Source organism: Aythya fuligula, chromosome Z (genome assembly GCF_009819795.1).
Source record: "Aythya fuligula isolate bAytFul2 chromosome Z, bAytFul2.pri, whole genome shotgun sequence".
Classification (NCBI taxonomy): domain Eukaryota; kingdom Metazoa; phylum Chordata; class Aves; order Anseriformes; family Anatidae; genus Aythya; species Aythya fuligula.
The window spans coordinates 35,330,306-35,352,385 of NC_045593.1; the positions used below are offsets into that span (position 1 = coordinate 35,330,306).

Below are 22,080 nucleotides of genomic sequence, written 5' to 3' on the forward strand. Positions count from 1 at the left end.
TTTTTTTTTTGTAGATGGTGATGAAAATGCATCTCACTAAAGGAAAACACTGTGATCCCATTATAAGGTTAAAATCCAATTTTAGAGATCATTTCTTGTCTAAAATGTTGTTGTCCACAAAGACACTTGAACTTGTTTAAGGCTAATAATGTGATTCCTCAGATCTGAGAAGTGTCTTTAGGGGATTGTTGGATGCAGATGTATTTGTCACACAGGCAAGACACATTAACTATCAAAGATATATGGTCAAGTATGTCTAGAACGAGACTGTTTAAGTTGTGCAACTTGCAGACACTTGATAGATTTCTTCTCCATCTTTCTTCACTTTTGCACACAGGATTAAGGAGAAAGCTTTAGGAGGTGGGCTTTTTTTTTGCCTTTTGTTGTTGTTGTTGTTGTTGTTGTTTTTCTCCTCATCCTCCTCATCTTTTATTCTTGTGAAGCAAAGGGCCATAAGGAAAATCAGGATTGTTCGATTTTCTGTTTGAAACATAAAATCCTGAAGAAGAGAGCAGTCAAAGCAAATGGCACAGACACCTCAGCAAATATATATCCAAAGATTGTGACTATCACTTTTGTTGTTTCCAAAATAATTGCATTAATTTATTATGATGCTTCTACATTAAATCAACACAATACAAAATTAGCACAAATAGAAAATATATTCATCAGTGCTGAATTTCACTTTTAAGATCTTGAGATGATAATTGTTGAATGAAAGCATTGTTTTATTTGTGGCTGTGCAACCTTTCTGAAAAGCTCAATGAAATTGCTTCACGGAAATTGCTTCTTTTCTCCTCCAACCAGCCTTTCTTTATGTTTCTACTAGGTTTACATGTGTCCTGCTGAGCCTGTGCCCAGTGTAATTGGGTTGCTCCTTTGCTTGTTATGATTGTTTTTGTTTAAATCAAGATGACCACTTGTATACTAAGGAAGTGTGCCAAACTTGCTGCAGCAAGGTTTGCTTTCATTTGGATTGAGAGAGCTTTTAGCAAAGATTCTACTAGTCCTGTCTATGGAGGTCTTTGCAGTGGCTTGATTTGTTACAGTGAAAACAAACAAACTGCCTCCCCCCCCAGCTCTCTGAAGCCTATGATTAAATGTAATCCTTTCATAAGTAATTGGTGTCTGCCTACAGTATCAATGTACAGATGATAGTGTTTGTAGTTTAGTACTGTCTGTGTAGTACTTCTATACAACCTGCTGAGGAGACAAACAGTTCTTTTAGAGACAAGGTTTAATTTTAACCTCAGCATAAGTGTTAATCGAAAGTGTTCTAAAATTTGTATGTAAAGGGGAAAAAAAAATCAGAATGATAGTTTCTCAAACTTCCTTGAAAAGAATTATATGTGTCTATAGGGTATTGTTTAATATTTGTATTTTCTGTAAAATGTGTTCCTAATATTCACAAACATTGCATGAAACATGAGTTTTAGTAACTTCAGGCACCACAGCTTTCCAGCATGGCTTATATTTTTAAGATTCAGATGACAAGCTCCAATTCTGATTTTGAGGAAGTTTGCACTAAGTTTCCTTTTGTATTAAAATACAGCTGACTTTTTGGTTGATTATTTTCAGTGAAACAGAATAATGCCTTTTCTCAGCCATCTGTTGGGTTTCATAATGATAACACACTTAGTTGTTTTCAATCATTGTTTAATCACATATCCAATTCAAATAACAATGCAAACAAAACTTTTTCATGTAAGAAACACAGCAAGTGGATGTGGTGTCTTAATCAGTTTAGACTGTATTTTATTTTGCAGAACTTCTTCTGACATATGCCTGTGTTCCTAGAACAGTGAGCTCAGTGCTGAATCAAATTTTTGAAAAGTTTTTGAGGTGCATGCCAAGTGAGTGGGCACCTAGCTTATAAGACCAATTTTTATATCACTGTGTCATGACTGTCTCTTGGTGTCTTATACACTGGTTGTATAACATTATATGACCTCCCAGCTGTCTGTTGCAAGTTTGGGCAATTTATCAGCAGTGTCTTTTGCATGTTGAGAAGGTGTTGCCTTCCGAATTGACTTTTTTGTATTGAAATTTGCTAACTGCATCACCTTTCTTTCTATTCACACCACTTCTCTTCTGTTGCTTTTATTTTTTATTTTTTATTTTTTTTTCCTCCTTCTAATAATTGAACAAATCTGATTCAATAAGGCAACATCAGTGATTTTGACTTTTCATCTTATTCTAAGTGTTTGAATTGACATCTCCATCCTTCAGTCTAGTTCCAGGCCAACCACTTTCCTTCTAGTCAATAAATTTTAGATTCTGAGGTTGTTATGTGTGCTCATGCTAATGCCAACAGAGAGGAATATAAAGGGATATGATTATGATGGACAGAGGTGAAATAAATGCTGGAAACACAGTTTACAGAAAAGAGGATGTGAGGTGAAAGGATGTCAAGAGCAGAATATATGTGTGCTCTTTGTTAGAGTCCACCTGTCTGTTGTACTCATCTCTGCTGATTCTTCCTCTGTGCAGATGAAGGCCCCGTGCAGATTTCATTCTTGCAACTCTTTAAAATTCAGTATGGCTAAAATATAGGCCATTATTTTTATAGCTAAACCTTTTTTTTCCTGTTGTTCCCTGTTTCTGTATCTGTTTTCTCTCTCTCTTTTTTTTTTTTTAATTACTTTTCTGCTTTTTTCCTCTACCAAATGCTTACGCAACTTCCCTTACATTTCTAAAATGTCTTTTTTTTTCCCTGTATTTCTGTTATCAAACCATTAACACATTGTAAAAGTCTTTGCAACCCTAAGTTTCAGTTTTCTGTATTTCCTTATTTCTTTAAATTTACTTTTTCTGAAGTGCAACTGCTGCAGTCATAATTCTGTCCTCTGTAACTTGCTGCATACCACATTTAGGGCCATATCTATAATTGGTAGGGCTAGTAATAATAGTAATAATAGTTCAGCTAATAATGTGACATTGGTATGGCCATATATATACACTTGTCTATGAGGATTTAGGCTCCAGAGGAAGAACAGAGAAGCCAGCGGTCAGCCTCTAGCATGAAATAAGATGGAGAATTTCACTGAGCACTCAATTCATTACAGGACTGGCACTGCCATTTTCTCCATGAACTTTAAGAAACTCTTTTCCAGTTATAAACTTCTCAGTGGCCTTCCCTTTATGTGTCTGTGCCCTTATGCCCTCTTACAACTTGCCTTAGGAAAGCTTAGTGTTCTTGTAAGGTGGTCTTAGTGGAAGTTCTTCATAAGTAGGAACTGTACATATAAGGAGAGAAGATACCAGCTAAAATGTTACAATATTCCTTATTTTTTTCCTGCTTATTTTTTGTTCAGCAACAGTTAGTAATGTAAACATCACAAACTGGACTGTGCTTATGGGTTTCCTATTAAGGGAACACTTGCCAATATTTTCACAGAACTGGACTCTACTCCTTTGATCCATTTTACTTTTTCAAATGCCTGAACTTATTACTATGCTTGCACTTTCATTCAGAGTTGTAGTAGCAAGTAGGCTTTGAACTGGGAGCTTTTAAGTGCAGTACTGTACAGTAGTATAGTCATAAGCAATTATTTTGTGGGTGCTATGAGGAAAAATGTGGCATCACATTAGTCACATGGCAAGCATGAGTCCATGGCTAAGGGAATGTGTTGCTACAAGCAGTGCTGTGGGGAGTGGGTGCAGTGACACTGTATTTTCCAGTTCCTGACATGTATCAGGAAGTGACAGAATTCAGTCCAATATAATTGTGCTCCAGAAGGTGTTTTTGTGGCTTTCAGCCCTGAGATTTTGTGCCTGGTGCCGGTACTACTGTCAGGGTTTTAAGGATGTGAAATATTCTGCCATCAGTTTTGGCAAATGAAAGAAGCCCTTGTAACGCTAATCCAAGCAGTCAGGTGTCTCTCTGATCCTGAGTGTACTTTGTGGCCCATTCCACTCAGTGGCATGTGTGTGTAGGGTAAATCACCATGGGAGGGAAATGGGGCACTATATTTAATAATCTCCCAGAAGTATGCAGATGATTTTGTTAGTGACTTTTTTTTTTTTTTTTTGTGGCTTTCACGTCAGAATCAAAGGAGGATAGAAAATGAATGAATGAAGGGGAAAAGATAGTAACTTACAAAGCTGATGAAGAAAGCTTTCTATGCTGTTCTGGAGAAAATTAAATTTGGGGAGTCAAAGGGATAACTTCAATTGTAAAGGTAGAGAAGGCAAGTTTCAGATGTAGAGAAAGTCTGTAAGAAGAGCAGAGTTCTCATGCAATGAGCCATGAAAATAACTGTTGTCTTTGGATGCTTCTCCTAACTCGGGTTGAAAATCAAATCACTCATTGCTTTATGTGGCTTTGCATCATCCTTCCTTTTTTTTTCCCCCCATAGTTGTGTCTTTGTCTGTCTTTTGTCTGAAAATTCCTAGTAAATTTTATCTTGTAAAGTACTGCAAATGTAAGGATTACAAGTTTTGGTACGGTGAGAGAAGCAACTAGAATGAACCTACATGTGGGAATATTTTATATATTTTATTGAAAACAGAATTAAGCAGAAAGTATACTTCATACTCAAAGCAGTCAGCTCTCGGTTCTCATGACCTACTTGCATCTTTTTGATGGGAGGGAGACAGAAAATAAATGCTTGAAACTCAGACTTACCAGTTAACTACACCACTGACACTATCTTCCTACTTAGCCAGACTAGTCTGGTCAGTGCATGTCTTTCCCCATACCCTTTGTTTCCATGTCACTGGTTCAAACAGCATTTCAAGGCTGGGACCTGCCTCTAACAGGGATGCAGCATCTTACATTTAGAATTATGAGAAAGGAACTGGAGAGGAAGAAATAGACCACTGCCTTTCACTTGCTGCAGAGGAGAAAGTCTCGAACTCCATCAGTGTAGTGTTAAATGTCAGAGAAAGTCTTTCATGGGCCAGAGCCATATCTCTTGTGTTAGAACATGGAATGACTGATGTAGCTGGGGGAATTCTTCCCAGATGTTGCAAGAAGCAGATAGGTTCTGGATGAAAACTTTGCTTGGCTTTTCCACTACTTCATGCTAGCCTGATGCACAGTTCAACCAAAAAGATTTTTTAAAAGATTTGGAATCGAACTGGTTTTGTAAAAGATTTGAAGACACTAGTTTTTAATTTTCCATGCAAAGAATTAAGCAGACTTTTAAAATTTAATATTTTCATTGTTACCTTTGTTTTGTAGCATTTTCTTGGCAATAATCCAGGGCAGAATTCAGTAAGAGGTAGACCTCAAATAACAGTAATTTTACTCAGTACTGTTAATTACCAGTGCATCGTTTATTTACTGTGAAACATACGAATATTCTTAAAGTGGTAGAAGTAAAGGAAAATACAGCAGCCCTTTAAGGAGAATTTCTCCACTATTGAAATAATAATAGACATGAATATGCAGAAATACCAGAATAAGCAAATAATAATAATAATAAAAACCTATTCTATTTACTAAGCTTGATGTCTTTTATCAAGATAAATCTGGAAAGCAGTAGTATCTACCAGGGACTCATTTTTTTACTGAAGTATTTGACTTTCTTACCTGACTGTAAGCAACTGACCATCAGTTGCCAACTTAACTGCATAGCCAAGGAATGCAGGTATCCTGGTATAAATGCTCACCTTGTTATGTGGTATTGCTTACATAAGTAATAGTTGTAACCGAGCAGTATAAATCATATAGTTTAAACTATTTGCTTATTATGTAGTACAAATAAAAATATAATAATATGAAACCAATATTTTAAATCACATTCTGTGACTTGGGGCAAGGTGTTCAAAAAGAGTTACAGCAATCCAACAACACATTTGCTGTTTGGTAAAGAATACTTCCTTTTCTATGCAAAAGTTTTTTGATACTCAATATTCTAGGTATGTGAACTTTTAACTTGTCAGACTATTGTAACATATTTGAAAATTATAGTAATTTGATTAAAATGTTGCCTATAAGGCAAAAGGTTCAGTTAATAGAATCCATATGTAATTAAAATGCAGAACTAAATGTAATCAGACCCCAGTGACTGGTGCCTTCATATTGATAGTTTTACAATGGCCTCTGGGGTTGAAAGTTTATGTTAAAGTTACTAATGTAGCTGTGCTCCAGAAAATGAGCAAGACAATTTAGCCATTTCAAGTATGACAACATGCTGAAGCAACAGTCACAAAATACAAGAAGTTGATACTCTGAATTTTAGGGGTATCTTCCACTGGCAGGTGGTAGAAACACAAGAACTGCTCTAGTACACTAGTTAGAGAATTGCATTCAGCAGCAACACTGTTGTATAAACATCCCTAAATGAAGGATCGTGCTGTGAGCATCTAAGGGTGTATTTTTTTTTAATAACATAGTCACTTCATTTGTGTGAATTCGCATTTGAATCATCTGAAAGTTATAGACACAACACTATGTACCAACCCACAAAAGAAGTTTAAAAAAATTTCCTGAACTTAAAAAAAAAAAAAAATTATTTTCTCTGGACAGTTTTAAGAGTCGACATCCTGTGTTAGAGTTCTCTAATCATCACCAGCACAATTTACAATCAGAACACACAGAGAGCCAGTTCAGACCAGCTCATCTGTTGACTTTGGCAAAAGCCCTTAATCTCACTGTGTGCAGCTGCCACTTGAGAGCTGGGGACTCGGCAGAGAGCCGAAGGAGGGTGGGATACGGAGTTGGTCAAGGCATGAACACATAGGCCTGCTTCATTTCAACAGTTGTACACTGCTTTTTTTATAGTCTTTTCATTTTACAGCCTTTTTTTTTTTTTTAAAAAAAAAAAAAAAAAAAACTGAAATTAAATGAGGACCTCTCATGAGCCACTGCGCTCCAGGCATAAGAAATTGTAATGTCTGGCTTCCAGAAACTGTCCCGTCAAAATGTGCTTCTGATTAGGTGGCTTAATTACAGCTGTGAAAACAATGTTGATTTAGGCCTCAAGATTCCAGTGCATGTCAGCCGTTATTAGCTAGCCTTGGACTGAAGCCACCATTTTAAAACTCTGTACCACTAAAGTCACACACTGCCTGACAACTTTTTATTTAGGCAGAAATGTTGCCAGAAGCAACACATTTTATGCAAAATATTTTTCATTGTGCAAATTTCAAATGTGACACTGTTGATGGACATAAAATGGGTAGTTATGGCTGGACTTCACCAAGTCCAAAGCCTAACTTTTGCAAAAATAAAACCCTAAACCCTGTTTAAAATAGTTCTTATAAAGTTTGACTGACATAATGCTTAATTTTAATTCCTTTAATTCAGTTTTATTCCAAATCCAGCATGTTGGTTTAACCACCCAATTTTATTGCATCTAAATTTTCCTGACAGTTTCATTTGCTGTTGGGAAATAAAATTGCCATTTTTGCAACATGGGAAATAATGGCTAGTTTCAAAACCAATATGTTTGAAACTTCCTTTGCCTGAAGCAGGTTAAGGCACACAGTCAATTTACTTTAGGGGAAAAAAGCTCATTAAATAGTTTTTAATATTTTAATATAATTTAAGTAACTGCTTTCACAGTGGGAAAGCTTATTAGGCCCATGTATTTACACCTGCAGAGAGGTAAATGTTTGGGTAATTAGGTGGTTTCCAATACTTCAGCTTTTCAGTGTAGTGGCAGAGTTAATACCATGAGTACTGTAGATGGACGCAATGCATTCACTACATTTAAACATTACATTTCCACTGGTAGTATTTTGCTTTTATGTGCTCAAGAAAGAGATTTAAGCTTTAAGTGTTTTTTTTTTTTTTTTTTTTATTATTTTTTTTTTCTTTTGGTCTGTTTTGAAAGTCTCCTTAATGACAAGAATTGGCGAGGGAACATGAGTGAATGTGTGTGGGTGTTAGCTCTCGGCAGAGCCCTGTGCTTTGGAAAAGCAAGGTCCACGTTCTCACTTCACAGTTGCCATGAAATTCCAAATGTCCATGCTGTGCAGTTTAATGGAAACCATGAAGTTCCTAAATGACCGCAGGTTTATTCCAATGTTAAGCACAAAACAAATCTTTCATGTCATTGGCTGAGTAGCAGAAAAGGAGGGTCATATTTTCAGGAAGCTAATCGCCTTTCCTTTTTTTCGTTCATGGTTTGCATTTCTATGGCATTAGAAATGTGTTTCTGCTGAGGTGCTGGAACTACTACCTCACAAGCAAGGGTCTGCAGTGGTTCCCAGGACTGAAAATGAGATACTTGGAAGCTATTACTGTATTCGTCTCTTACCCTAAGTGCTCAGGCCAGAGCAATAATTGTACCTCCTACAGTAACTAACTGGAAATTAGTTCGGAGAGACTAATGATTTGGACAAGGAGACAAGTCTAAAGCATAAATTTAAGTTTGCCTTTTAGGAGAACATCATGCTTCCATTCACTGCTTGCACCAGATTAACAGAGAAAAGTGAATGCCTATGTTTCATTTTGTTCAGGGTTTGGAGGAGAAAGAAGTCTTCCATTTCATTTGCAAAATGGTATGTGGGGTTTTGAGGAACTGAATGTTTCTGAAAGGCCGCAGTGGATGCAGAAAGCAACTTTGCGTCAGGAGGCAGCTGTGTGTCAGACATATATGTGGTCTTTCAAAATCTGTTTCTTCGGTAATATACAGTGAATTTTATTCACCAGCTGCATATGTTTGCTTCATGTATGCTACATGACTTTGTTTTTTTTTTTGCCTTCCTCCCACACCTTGTGAAGTGAAATTCTCAGCATATCAAAATAAGAGAAACTTTTCTATATGATTACAGGACCTGCTAATTCCGTAGTAGAAATAAAAGTATTGGGAGTGCTACACAGGCTGTTATTTTGAGAACTGGATATTATAGACCAGGACATTTAACCCCAGGAAAAAGTTTTTACAAAAGAACAGAGCCAAGGACAAAATTTTACTGGCTTTGTAGAAGAAAAAGAATATTCTCTACAAAGGCAGACAAATTCACTTCTTTCCAGACTCAAGGACTTTTACTCAGGCCAGAAGGTGCTTCCTCCTCCCTTTTGAAGAAGTTATTTCAAGAAAGGGAGCTGGGAAGCTTCTATTATTCTCTGTTAAACTGTGGGTTAAACATAAAGGGAATGTCTGTCTGTTCTGTGACTGTGAATTCACTGAGAAATTTTTGGAGGCGATTAAAGCATAGCTGTGCCTGAATGAGTCTAGCTCAGATACTTAAATGGTGTGCGAATCCATGGAATCCAGGTTGTCATCTGCCTGATATTGTCTTATCATTTTAAATTTAGATCACTTAAGGTATACTGTTGTGAATAATGATTTTCTTATTCTGACACCTGTTTGATTTTGCATTTCTGTGTGTTTCAAGCTAAGTATTTAAAGCACTGTTTATAAGGAGAAAATTCGGTGCTGATCTTCATTCATTATCTTTGATGAATGTGTGGATGATACCCATGAGTTGTGATTAAATTGAGTAGTATAATAGATGGAAGGATTTTTGATGTCTTTCAAAGTGTTTTTTGTTATTTTGTAATACTACCCCTGTCCAGTGCACAGGGAGAAAGGACCAGAGAGGAAGAACCAGTGTTTCCAGGAGTCAGCCTGTTTCTCTGCCAGCCTCAGAAATGCATACATATGCAGCATGCCCCAAGTGTAGCATGTATAATGCTACATTTACTCATTACAAAAAAAAAAAAAAAAAAAAAAAAAGTTTGTGTTGGCATTTAACAGGATTAGTCTGGAGAATCTAACCATAAAAAACACATTTTTTAAACAGTGTAAGTAAGTATTCCCCTCAAAAGATGAATTTTTAGGTGTTTGTAAAGGAAAATCCCATATTTAAGTGTTTGTATTCCCCTCTAGGTGGCAGGGAGACAATACACAGCCTAGAGAATTCAGTGTCACCTAGCTGGTAAACCTTCATTCAAAGGAGACAACCTTCTCAGACAGCTCTTTCAGCTCCTAATCTCAGCTCCTGATGCACTGGTTTGGAAGAAAGGTCATGGGAGCACAGGGCTGGGTATCATCTCCACCCTAGGTCCCACAGCAGATTTCTCAGCTGTCAGAGACCAAGCAGAGGAGGAGAGGATCCTCTGCAGGCCAAAGAGAGATAATGAGAGTGATAAAGAAGGGTAGCTGTAAACCACAGCAGCCTCCTTTACTTTGTGTCTTTCTGGAATTTGTAAAATCAAATTACTCTCTGCTGTTCCGCTCATACTCTTTTTCTCTTGCCTTCTCCTGTAATTGTGTATGCTTGCATCCTTTTCACTTGGGAAAAAAAGAACAAGCCTTCTGTGACATTTTTGCTGTAGAGTAACATGTTTTTGTAGAAATACATCTGTTTACCTATTTCCATTGCCTGAATGTTTGCATTTTGTACTTTAAGGATAAAAGTTAATGCAAGAAATGAAAAGAAAACCAACAACACAAAAACACCTTTAAAATATATTAGAATGTGTGACTTACACAGATAAAAAGACAGGAAATTCAAAGTTAGGGCATGAAGCATAACACTGCTCTTAACTCATAATTCTATTCCTATAATGTTGACATGATTTAAGGGCATACAGTCAGCAAGTTACATCTTAATGTTTATTTTTATTGGGTTTTACATATTTAAGTCACACTACTTAATATTTACCCAGCATATATTTATTTATTTATTGTTGTTGTTTCTAAATTACATGTAACAGCCTTTCGTGGAAGTCTGTGAAAACCTACATTATGCAGCAAAGGCACAGTTTTTCCAGTAAATCGTAGTGAGGACTTATTTTCTCCAGAGACTGGGCTTCCTGAAGCTATTTGGCCTGTTGAATAAACTAGTACTTGAAGAAAATTTTTAAATATGGAAGAAGTACCCAATAGGGTAAAGAACCTCCTTGTCAGCTGTGAGGATGATATAATGATAAAAATAATTATTTTTCAAATAACCTTTGTTTTCTTTAGTTTCTGTAATGATTCAGTACAATCAAAGGCATTTAGAACCACAGTGTGCTTCTTAAGCCATATCCTTCCTATTTTACAAGCATTTTGTCTTCTGTTGACTTGTTGCAGAAATTCTACGTTTAAGAAGGGGAAATTTACAAAAAATATAGACAAGAATACTGTGGTAAACCACCAGCAGTTTCCATGTTATGTTTGATATTAAGAAAGCAAAGTAATATAGTGATGATGTAATGATTCCATTCTCTCATTTTCAGATGCTGTAATTGTTTCAATTCTTACATTTTTTTTGGAGAGGGATCCCTGGAACCTTTAAAGACACATTACTTTTAGACACCACACTTCTGAATCTGTGCCTGAACTGAAATTGACCCATAGAGCCAAGGTTTAGTCAGGAAATGTCACCATAAAACTGATACTGCAATACTTGCCTCTGATAAATGTGTATGTTCACCAGTATTTTGGGAAACCTTTTGTTCTATCTAGGCATTACATGTAGTTTGACAAAGAAAGTCCAGATCCACAGTCATGGAATAGTTCACTGATTTTTCAGGTTTTGTTAAGTACCGGTGAGTGTCTCATTTGATCACAGAATGATTGGCTCATATGGTGACTATAGGCCTATGATCAGGATCCCTGACAGTCTTTCAGACTCTGTGTGACACCAAGCTTTCTTTCACAGGGTCTTGTAAATGCATGGCACTCCTCTGGGAGCCTGAGCATATCCTACAAGTTAACCAGGACTTTGCAAAGCTTTTTGACATTACCAGTCATCCAGTTTCATTTTAATTTGCGCATGTCAAAACATCTCATTCCTTTAGGAATTTCTAGTTGAATTTAATAACTTACTGAAGTTTACTGTGCTTTAAGTAAAAGATTTTTTAGAAGAACAAAATCTAATCAGGAGTTCTGTGTAAAAAAAATTTTAAGGTATCATTCTGAAGCATAAAAGGACCACCAAATTACTGAGATATCACTATGTATTTTTAATGTTATGTTACAGTTTTCTTGCTATACAAGCCAAAAAGCTTAAGGAACCTCTCTCCAAGTCTCTTTCTATGTTCCTCATGAACTTTCAATAAAAAGCCTGTGTGCCTGATGAAAGTTTGCAGTGTCGTATGTGGTGTGGTTTTTTTTTTTTTTTTTTTTTTTCCCCAACTCTTCTTTGCTTTCAGAACATGCATTTGGCATATGTATACCAAAGGGTGAAATTCCATTAGCGATTTTTTAATGGCGATTTGCATAAAATATGGTTGGTATGCAGGAAATACTAGTTCCATTTGCCTCACTCACACTACATGTTCAGCCTCCCAGAAAGTGATGATCTAGTACCTGACTAAACTAAAAGCAGTTCTTAGAGGCTGATTGTACTCTTGAATTTAGTGAGTATAAAAAGTTCTGTTGAAGTAATTATTAGATTTTTATTTAATCTCAGTCTGAAATATAACTGTATATATAAATTGGGCCAAAACCAATAGAGACAGTAACCCTAGCTCACCCACACTCAAGTTGTTTATAACTGATAAGCTTGATTCCTTGCCCAGTTAGTGTAATTTGGATCTTGCATTTACAAAAGACCTACATGTTAGCTGTCAACTGAAATTGAGCCTAATTTTTTTTTTTTTTTTTTTTTTTTTTTAGGCCATTCAGATACCAACTGATATTTTATAAGCAACACTGCAGGAAAGCCAACTGCATTCCCCAACCATTACTGTTATAAAACTACTCTTTAGAACTCTATTGAATATAAACTGCATGAGATATTATATGCAATCTGTGGGAGAAGGAGTAATTCCCTCCTGAAGTTACTTGAATCAAGTTTTACTGGGGATGAATGAACATTAAAATGCTTGGTTTGGATAAGCAAACAAAAGCTTGAAAAATGTTGCAAACCTATAGGGATCCAAAGGTATCTCTTCCTGGTGTATCTTTCTCTGTGCTGTTTCAAGGTGTGGGGGATCAAACCCTAATGAGGATTTTGACAGGGAGGTGGCAGTGTACACAATTGCACTGGGTGACCAAGAAAACGCATGCTGCATTGGCCAGTGCTAAGGGAACCCTTTGTCCTCCTAATATGTTGATGGTTTTAATAATAAACGTTCCTGTTGAGAACATAAAGCTGACAGCAGTAACAGCTGATGGCATAATTCTAATGACATAATTCTGTCATTTTTTGCTTTGTCGTTAGAGGATTTTTTTTAAGAGGCCTTTCAGTTTAATACAGTTATTTAGATGAGCTGAGTTACAGGCCTACAGCCTCATGCAAATGCTCATGTTCTTGCTCAGCATTACAATCTGTTGTTAAAAACAAACAAACAAACAAAACCCTACAACAACAACAGACAAAAGTCTATCTTTCAAATGCAGATAGGTTGCATTTATTATGTCTGTATCCAGTTTATCTTCCTAGTTCTGTTGTCTCCTAAGAGCTACCTACCTTCAATCTGCTGTTTGTTATGGAAGGCTGTCAATTCACGAGATCAGCATCTCCCTTCTCACTACATGATCTGCAGTTATTTTCTCCGCTAAAATGCTTTCTGTATCGCTGTTACTTCAAGTCTGAAAAATACTATTTTCCTACTTGAAATCTCACTCAGATGTTCATCACATTTTTTTCATTGCTGAAAGTTACCCATTTTAGCATCAGCAACCTCTGCCAGAGTTGTACAAGTTCCATGTCCTTATGACTTGCTTCTTTTTCACCACCTTTTATAACGATAAGTTGGTTCTATGTCCTTTCTGTAAATTCCTGTTGTGAGAGGTGTCTGCTTTACACCTCAATCAATATATTTTATTTTTTGTTTCCTTCCTTCACGCTTTTGGCTTCTCTTGAGTTTCTGATTTCTACAAGCTGTGTGTCTGCTTCTCTTTATAAAAAAAGCAAGTTTCTTATAGGAAAAATGCTCTTTCAATGCTTTTTAGAGAGAACTTAAGGTGACCGGTCCCTGTAGATATGCTGGTAAATCAAATAGGTAACACAATCTATCCGAACTTGCTGTAGTTAAGCAAACAACAGAATCTGAAATAACTCAATAGATAGGCTTTTGGGTCATGCCTTACTGAAGTTCTAATAGTTGAAATCCATAAGGCTACCACAAGGCATTCACAGTGGCTGTTCTCTTAGTTCCACTGCCCAGACATCTGTACTCATACAGTCTGTTCCGGCTTTGGTTAAGAAGCCTCTTCATCAAAGGGCACTTGAACATTGTCAGTGCTTACTGAACATTGGCTCTTTGAAGGCACTTTTGGGCTTAGTCCACATATTCAATTCAAATACATTTGAGAGAAGTAGTAAGCAAATGAGTATTTTCAAGGCATCTGGCTGCAAAGTAACAGTAAGTTCCATGTTTGTTCTCATTTTTAAATAAGCTATCAGTAGAGTGCTAAAATGTTAATTTCCATTTTCATTTGTTTTGCTAGCTCTGCATAGTTCTGATCATTATTCCTTAAAATATTGCATATTTGGAAATCATCTTCTCAGTATTTTTAATGCAAGACAGCTGAATCATAAAGGTACTTTAATTGTTTGTAGACTTTTCTCCTCTAGGTTGTTAAATGTTGCTGTCAGAAATAATTACATTTTCCATCTTTTCAACTTGTACCTGTATTGCTGATACAGTATATCTTTATTAATTATAAAGTGAGTGAATTATTTTACTGAATCAGTGTAATTCCTTTTTTTTTTTTTTTTTTTTTTTCATTTTCCAAAATGTTTATGTTGATTAGCTCTAGGATTCTGCATTAAAATTAGTCTCTAGTAGAAGATATACTAATGCACCACTGGCAAAGCTTAGCTTTCCTTGTCCTGTTTAGTAATGGAATTCCTAAATTGTAGTCACACCATTTCTGAGCAAACAGACAAAAAGGAAGGTAGCTAAGCATTTTGCTGTGCGTGAGCAGTTAGAGGGCAAGCAGACACCATGCACCTTGACCACCTATTATGAAGCTTTTTGCTGCAATGTCAAGTGAAAGCGAGTTAATTGGGTGAAGCTGTAGAGCATGTTAGGGGCATGGTAAAGGGTTGCTGTCTGACAGCTGAATGTCAGCAGAAGCTAGTCAAGTGTGGCTGAGAGACAGAGACCTGTCACAAAGTTCATGTGGACTATAGCACAGTTAGGAAGATGAAATGTGGTTCTGTCTCACTTTCTCCCTCATTGCATTCAAGCACCTTAAGATTTCACACTGTATGTGTCAACCCTTGTTCTCTAAGCTGTTTTCTCCTAACACTTCTGCATTCAAATGATTGGACAGAAGATGCTAATGTTTGGTAAAATGAATGTAAATACACCCTTTTTCCTTTTTCTGCTAGAGTGGCAGTATGCATGCAACTCAAAAGAAACTTTGAAGGCTTACATCAGACAGTCACACTGCCTAGGAGTTCAGATGATGACTGAATACATTTCTCAAGAGAATATGAAGCTTGACACTTTAAATTGTTGGATAGGGACTGTTTTCCCTCTAGCAATGACAGAAGAAAAAGCTAAGCAGTAAGCAGTGAGGACTATTTCATGAGCCACTTGTGCCTCAGCATGGTGTCACAAGCATGTTAGTCTCCAACTGTAGTTATCTTCTTCTCTTCTTGTTGGAAGGAAGCAAAGAGCTGTGAAGGTAACCATCAGAGAGAAATACTAATTAGAGACAATAAAAACTGCAGGAAAACTCACACAGTAGAGAGGCTTACTGGGAAGCAACAGGAGCATCAGTTAAAGGCAACAACAACCTCACAATACACTGATGCAAAATGTGGAGAGTTGTTACAACCGTTTAGTAAGAGTACAGTGTATCTTTCAATGTTGGTTGCACAGTACAAAATAAAGCAATAGTCATTCAGGTTGGTTATTAAGATTAAAAATAAACAGAAGTTGCTTCTATTCTTGAGAAAGTGGAAGGACAGTGGTAGGCAATGTTGGGTAAGAAGTCTGGCTCATGAAGTCATGTTCCTGTGTTAAAGAACTTGAAAACTTCAGTTGAAGTCAATGAAGACTGAGCATTTCTCCATGAAAATAGTGCACTACATAGTTTGTGTAGTGTTTTGGCATTATTACAGTGTAGTGCAAACAACTTGACCTGAAAATGAGAGACGTCCATGTGTATTCCACTGAATAGAGACAAAATTCTGAAAGAATTACTATATATGCTGCATGGCAGATTTTTGGCTAAAATATTTAGAAATCATCACAATTAGCAATGCATAGTCAAATTCCTTGTCTTTAAGCCATCAAAACATTGAAGATATGGTGGTCTGATGTGGTAATCCTGTGCATTTCTTCAAACATACCAGGTTTAAATACATTTGAATAAAGCAGGATTTCTTTTAGAAAAAAAAAAATAAAAAATCTTTCTTTAATTGCTTGTAATAGAGTCTCTAGAGTGTGATTTCACTGAATGCATTAAACGCCAAAGCGTTATAAAAGCAGAAAAAAAATGATTTCCAGATATTTCAGAATTGTGTATTTTTTCAGTAACTTCTGGAAAGTGAAGAGGGAATTCTTTGAAAATGAAAAATGCCATTGGCTAGCAGCACCCAAGGAAGAAAGTGTGTTGTATGTTTAACTTGCTGACTTAATGTGTAATGAGTTGGCAGTCCACTGAATTATTCTCTGATAGTAAATTGTTTCCAGAATCCAGGCAGGAGTGCTGACAATTAGAATTTATACTGAATGTTACAATTTTCCTACTTTATGTCAGGGATAAATTTAGTCTTACTGCCTCAGAATACCGAATTGCAAAATCATTGACATGGGAAGCAAACTTTCTGGTTTTGGCCAGCATACATTCCTCCTTTGAAGAAATTTGTTAACTAGCGCAGTATTAAACTGACACCACTAGTAATACTTTCCATTTTAAGTAGCAGTTTTTAGCATTTTCATCAGTCTGATGTTTTATTTATTTCACTGAGAGTGAGAAATGACTGTTTGAGCTACTTTTAACAGCAAACGAATGAGCAGCATGCTGAAGTCCATTGGTGTTATGGGGCAAAAGCCAACTATTACCAGTTTTGGGAATACCAGTCTAAGAAGGAGGTTGTAAATTATTTGAAAATTTTCATCTTTTTACAGAGAAATAGGTTTTCCACATAAGTGCTGAAAAATGGTATCAAAGATGGCTCTTGTTTCTTTAACACTTAGTGGAAGTTCTATTGCTACAGTGAAATGATGTAACACACAATGACAACACAGACGAAAGAAGCTGGAAAAAGTATTATTGGCCATTTGATATGCTGTCTACTGCTATTACTGTGTATATGTATGTTCTAGATTCAGGGTAAGGGAAAGAGATGAGAAGAAATCAGTACCAGAAATCAATTGCGGAGATGTATACTGACTGTTTCCTACTTCTCCTCCATTGCTCTCTGCTCTGTGCTTACCCCTTGCATTTCTTTCTGCTCTTGGATGGCTGTGCTGCAGCTTCCTCAGAGATTTTAGAGGTTGCTGGAATTCAGAAGAAACTGCAGCTTGCTCCTCCTTCTATACTTCTGTTTGCTGTCAGGATTCCTCACACACCTAGGTCTCCTGTAGTCTGGTGATTTCCTATAGATAACACTTCGGCCTTATAATACAATAGTCACCTTTAATTTCCCAAGTGATATAACACTGAGCTTACTACTGTATCTGCATCATCACACAGGAACATCTATAACTGAGTCTTTGTTTTATGTCGCAACTTCGGTATTATTCTTTCTGCCCTTTCATTTCATCCCTTTCTTGGTAGTTTTCTGTTCTAAGTGGCTTCATTTCTTTCTTACCTAAGTCAAAGAGATATATGCAAGCTTGTTTTTCACAATGCACAAGTTGTAACTCACAAAAAAAATCTTACAATTTTTTATTATTCTGATTTTTTATTTATAATTTAATTTATGTCATAAAAAAGCGGAGGGGAAATTTGTGTTTTGAAATTGAGTATTTGAAAGCAGTTTAAAGTGGCTAAAATTTGTGGTGGGAAATCCCCAAATTGGAAGGAATTACTGTAACATACAAATAATAGAAGGCAATTGAAAAGTTGTGGTATTATAGTGAAAATTGTGGCCCAGTAAAATTATCCTTGCGTTGACTTTGCAGGCTGAAACCATTCTGACTGATTTGTGGCTTCCACTCTGGGTATAGATTTTAGTGCTACAATAGAAGATAAGCAATATTCTTCCAACAGTGTGTTTCTTCATGTAGTTATCTGTTTGCACCACTGTCAAAACGGATGCACAGTTTTCTAATTCCAAACGTCTGACATTACTTCACAAGTATTGATATATAAAAGCAAAATAGGTGTCTTTGATCATAACATGATGCTTTTGAATAGGCTGACAACGCAATAAAAACATACATAAGAATATAATGCATGGTGGTATTATAATAATCACTCACAATGTTACATAATAAAGCAACCCTTTAGAAGTCAGTTTTAACTTTGGTAAAACAATGCATATATCATGAGACATCCTGTAAACTAGATCCTAAATGTGATCAGAGGTTAGCCACAAAAGAGAACCAGTAGGGAATAGTTGTTTTAGAAATCTTTTTTCCATGTCTAATAGTAAAATGTTGTTTGAGTTAACTGTAGTTTAGAAAACACTTATTTCATAATATAGACTAATCTTTTATTATTATTATTATTTTTTTTTTCTTTGGGAAAACATATTTTATAAAGTTAGGCTACCAAATTCTGAAAAATGACCACAGGATGTGTGACCAATTACTGTATTCCATAAACATTTAGAAAGCCTATTTTTGCTAGACCTGTTGTGTCCTAAATATTTATTTAGCTGATGCAGTGCAACAGTCTAGATGGAATCATCTAAACCAGGTAAATAAAAGTGCTATGCTAAAGATTTACCCAAACAGACACTTTATTTAAGATACATAATTCCTCTTTTAAAAATTATCTAAATGCATTTTTATATGATGGATTATTATCACAACCCTTGTATAGTGTTTGAGTTTGCCAGTTTAATACATATGTTAGAAAGGTGTCTAAATACAATTATGTTGAAAGAACTGTGTTGAGGAAATTATCACTGCCTTTAAAATTTCTTTGTACAGGTATGTGTTCAAACAATGTGTATTGTAACAGTTCTTAGTGTTTTTTTTCTAGTAACCTATAGAAAGAATATTGTTTTCTTATTCATCGTGAGTGTATATAATGATACGGGATCAAAACAGTTCTTAGAGTAACAGCCAAGATATTTTTTTACATCAATCACGTTGTTATTAAATCTGATTTCCATTCTACTCAATGAATAGTATTCTGTTCTGTGTAAGAGGTACAGCGCAGGATCTGGATAACTAAAGCAGAGCTTTTTTCCCCCAGCAGTGAAGCTTTTACTGTAACATAGTCTATTGACTTGCTGCCAATCATTAAGTTTCATACATTTTTTTTTTTTGCAACTCTCAAAGGAAATCTGATTTCTTGTCTCCTTACTGGGATTTTGATGCCATATTCCTCAAAAAAGTCCCAAACCTCACTATATCTGGAAAAGGCATTATGAGATAGTAATTGTAGTATGTGATGTTTAATCATTCCGGTATGCTGATTAGCTGAGATATTGAAAGCAGTACAAACCATCATGTTTACATTTGTCTTCAGTATTTGTTATCCAGAGTGAAACCTGTTAGTAGGTTATATCTTAGTGATTTCATTCATTTACACACATAATTGTTTCTAGAACATCACTGTTGTTTTTTTTTGGTGCATTTCAATATTTTCTTAATAGTTTCTTATGAATGTCTCTTTCTTTAGAGAGAATTTAAGCCAGCTAATTAAAGTGTATAAATAACAAACTGTTAATCGGTGTAATAGGTGGATGCTTTCACTGAGATCTTATTTCAGATATGCTGATACAAATGCAGTGAAGCTTGTTTGTGCTTTTGCTCTTTAATGGTTCCCATCCTGCATAGTGTTGAGCACAGTAGGACTGCAAAGGTAGAGTGTTACAGATCAGTACCTGACAGTTCTGCTGGTTATCTGATCCCCGTAACCAGCATAGTTCAGAAAAACTTGAGGCACTACCTCATTTTAACTATGTCCTTGAAGTAGTCATCTAAATTTGCTACCATATGGGTTCTTAATGAACATGTAGCATAACCTGGCTGTTTACAGTAGCTGCAATATGGCTTGTGGTGAACCAGGAAATCAAAAGAGTCCATATCAAAGGGAACTGTTGAAGTAAGTGTTAGAGGCAACCATTGATTTTTCTTCTGCAATAGTAACAGAGGAAAGGGGAATCTTTCATGAATGTGTCTTTATACCTATGACTGAGTCTGGATTTGTTGAAATATGAATATACACCCTCACCGCTGCCTCTTTCTGTGTATCAGTGAGTCAGTGTATTGGAACCCGTGTGCCTTCATATACATGTATTTCTTCTTCTGTGTATATTTGTGTGTGTGTATGCATGTGCACGTGTGTGCATATGCATGTACAGTCTCCCTCAAATGCTGAGGGTGGGTGTTTAAAAACTGAAATACAGAGGCACGGTCTTTCATTATCTTACCTTATGTCTTTTCCATAGTAATACTTTGCATGTGTATGAGTTTTTCACATACTTTATGGCCTGATTGATTGTTATTTCCGCAGCTATAACCTTGGTTAAAATACCTTGGTAATAGGCAGAAGAGCAATATGACATCACATTGTTAAATTTTTTAAATTATTTTTTTTATCATGAATATTTAAGGGAATACACAATGTGTCTCTTTATCACTAAAAAAACTATTAATGTTGATAAACTGGTATTATCCATAATCTTTCAAAGTAGAATGCACAATGTTTTGGTTATGTGAGTTATATAATGTTGAATTTTAACTGGTCTAACCTTTGTAACTGTTCAACTGAATGTTGAGACTCATTGAAAGATGGATTGTATTCCCCAGCAATGTACATTCAGTGTATATTCTCTACCATCTTCTAACAGGCTAACATGCAAAGAGTATTTGATTTCAAATTATGATAAAATATATTTAAAAGTAATTTATTACCTTTCATGGATAGCACAGCATATTTTTCCTAATAACAGTGACAGGGAAACTGTAGATGAAGTTTGTTTACTTGATTAAAAAAAACTCACCTAACAATGATAATGAAGAGGGGTAAATGCTGTCTGTACATATCTTTAGTGCTTTAAATAACATAGACTGTAGTTTCTTAACATTTATTAGTGCAGAATATTGTATGTAATATCCTTCACTCCTGCTTATTAAAGATTAATATACATGTATATATGCAGGTATTGTATATATTACAGAAATGGTTGAAACAAGGTACAAACACAGATACTTCATATATATATATTTGTGAAAGATATAATGAAATTATTTCTCTTGCTTGTTTAACATTGCATGTAGATTCTTTTTGGATTTGTTTTTTATTATTATTTTATTTTACTCCAGGAATCAAGAGGGAGTTCAAACATCACAATGTCTTCAAGCTAGCAATTCAGCCTGACCAGAGTAGAATCCCAGATTTTTTGGCATTGCAAGCTGAACCTGACACATCCTACAACAGTTTTATGCACAATAGAGCCAATTCGCAGTCTTCAGTCTATTCCTTCAGCCTGAATGTCACATCCAGTCCCAAAAGAACAATGGAAAATGGATTTTCAGGTTCTTTGTATCAATAATCTTTTAGAAGGAAAAAATTGCATTAATGTAAAATGATGCAATTAAAGTGCAATTTTGTTGCTACCTTTGAATTGTAGTTCAGCGTTTGTATTTTTTGACATTAATTTTACGTTTTTATGAAAATGTGCATTCATATGTTCACATTTCTATGCTTCCTGTTCTTTGCATACGGTAACAGTTATTTTTTTTAACTTTTATTTATTGCAGTTGCTCATTTCTTATGTAATATATTTTTAAATGTTAAAGAATGACACATTTTGGGTAATTTTCCTCAGTCTTAAAAAAAAAAAATCAATAAGCCATTTTAGTCTCTATCTATCAAAGTTGTTTCATACTTGTCTATTTTAAAGCAGGACTGCAATACTTTAATAGGATTGAGAGAGCTATTTGAAATGTATGCCAATGATTCCTGTCATTTCATGGCAGCCCTGCCATGGTTCACTGAGCCCCCTCTTTTCTCTTGTCAGCTCAACTGAAGACAAGCATTTAGTTGCAAACTTTAAGCAGGTTGTGCAAAACAGAAATGATGTGACTGCTTCTCTTCCTGCACAATAATGTCACTGCTGGTCAATGTGAGAAGGTCAGGTTGCTCCTTGTAAAGC

General features: G+C 35.7%; 1 protein-coding gene across 3 annotated transcripts in view; it reads left to right on the top strand.

The window, feature by feature from the left end:
* CCDC171 (coiled-coil domain containing 171) overlaps nt 1–21,467 on the top strand; it is a 173,692-nt gene extending 152,225 nt beyond the window's left edge. For 2 of the 3 annotated variants that reach the window (XM_032205832.1, XM_032205835.1), the window contains one exon: nt 21,248–21,467. In XM_032205832.1, the coding sequence (XP_032061723.1) occupies nt 21,248–21,289 (42 nt within the window). In that variant the 3' untranslated portion in view covers nt 21,290–21,467. Of the gene's footprint in view, nt 1–12,509; nt 12,553–21,247 lie in introns of those variants that run through there. The other variant, XM_032205833.1, reaches the window with a different exon arrangement.
* Nucleotides 21,468–22,080: the final 613 nt, after the last annotated feature.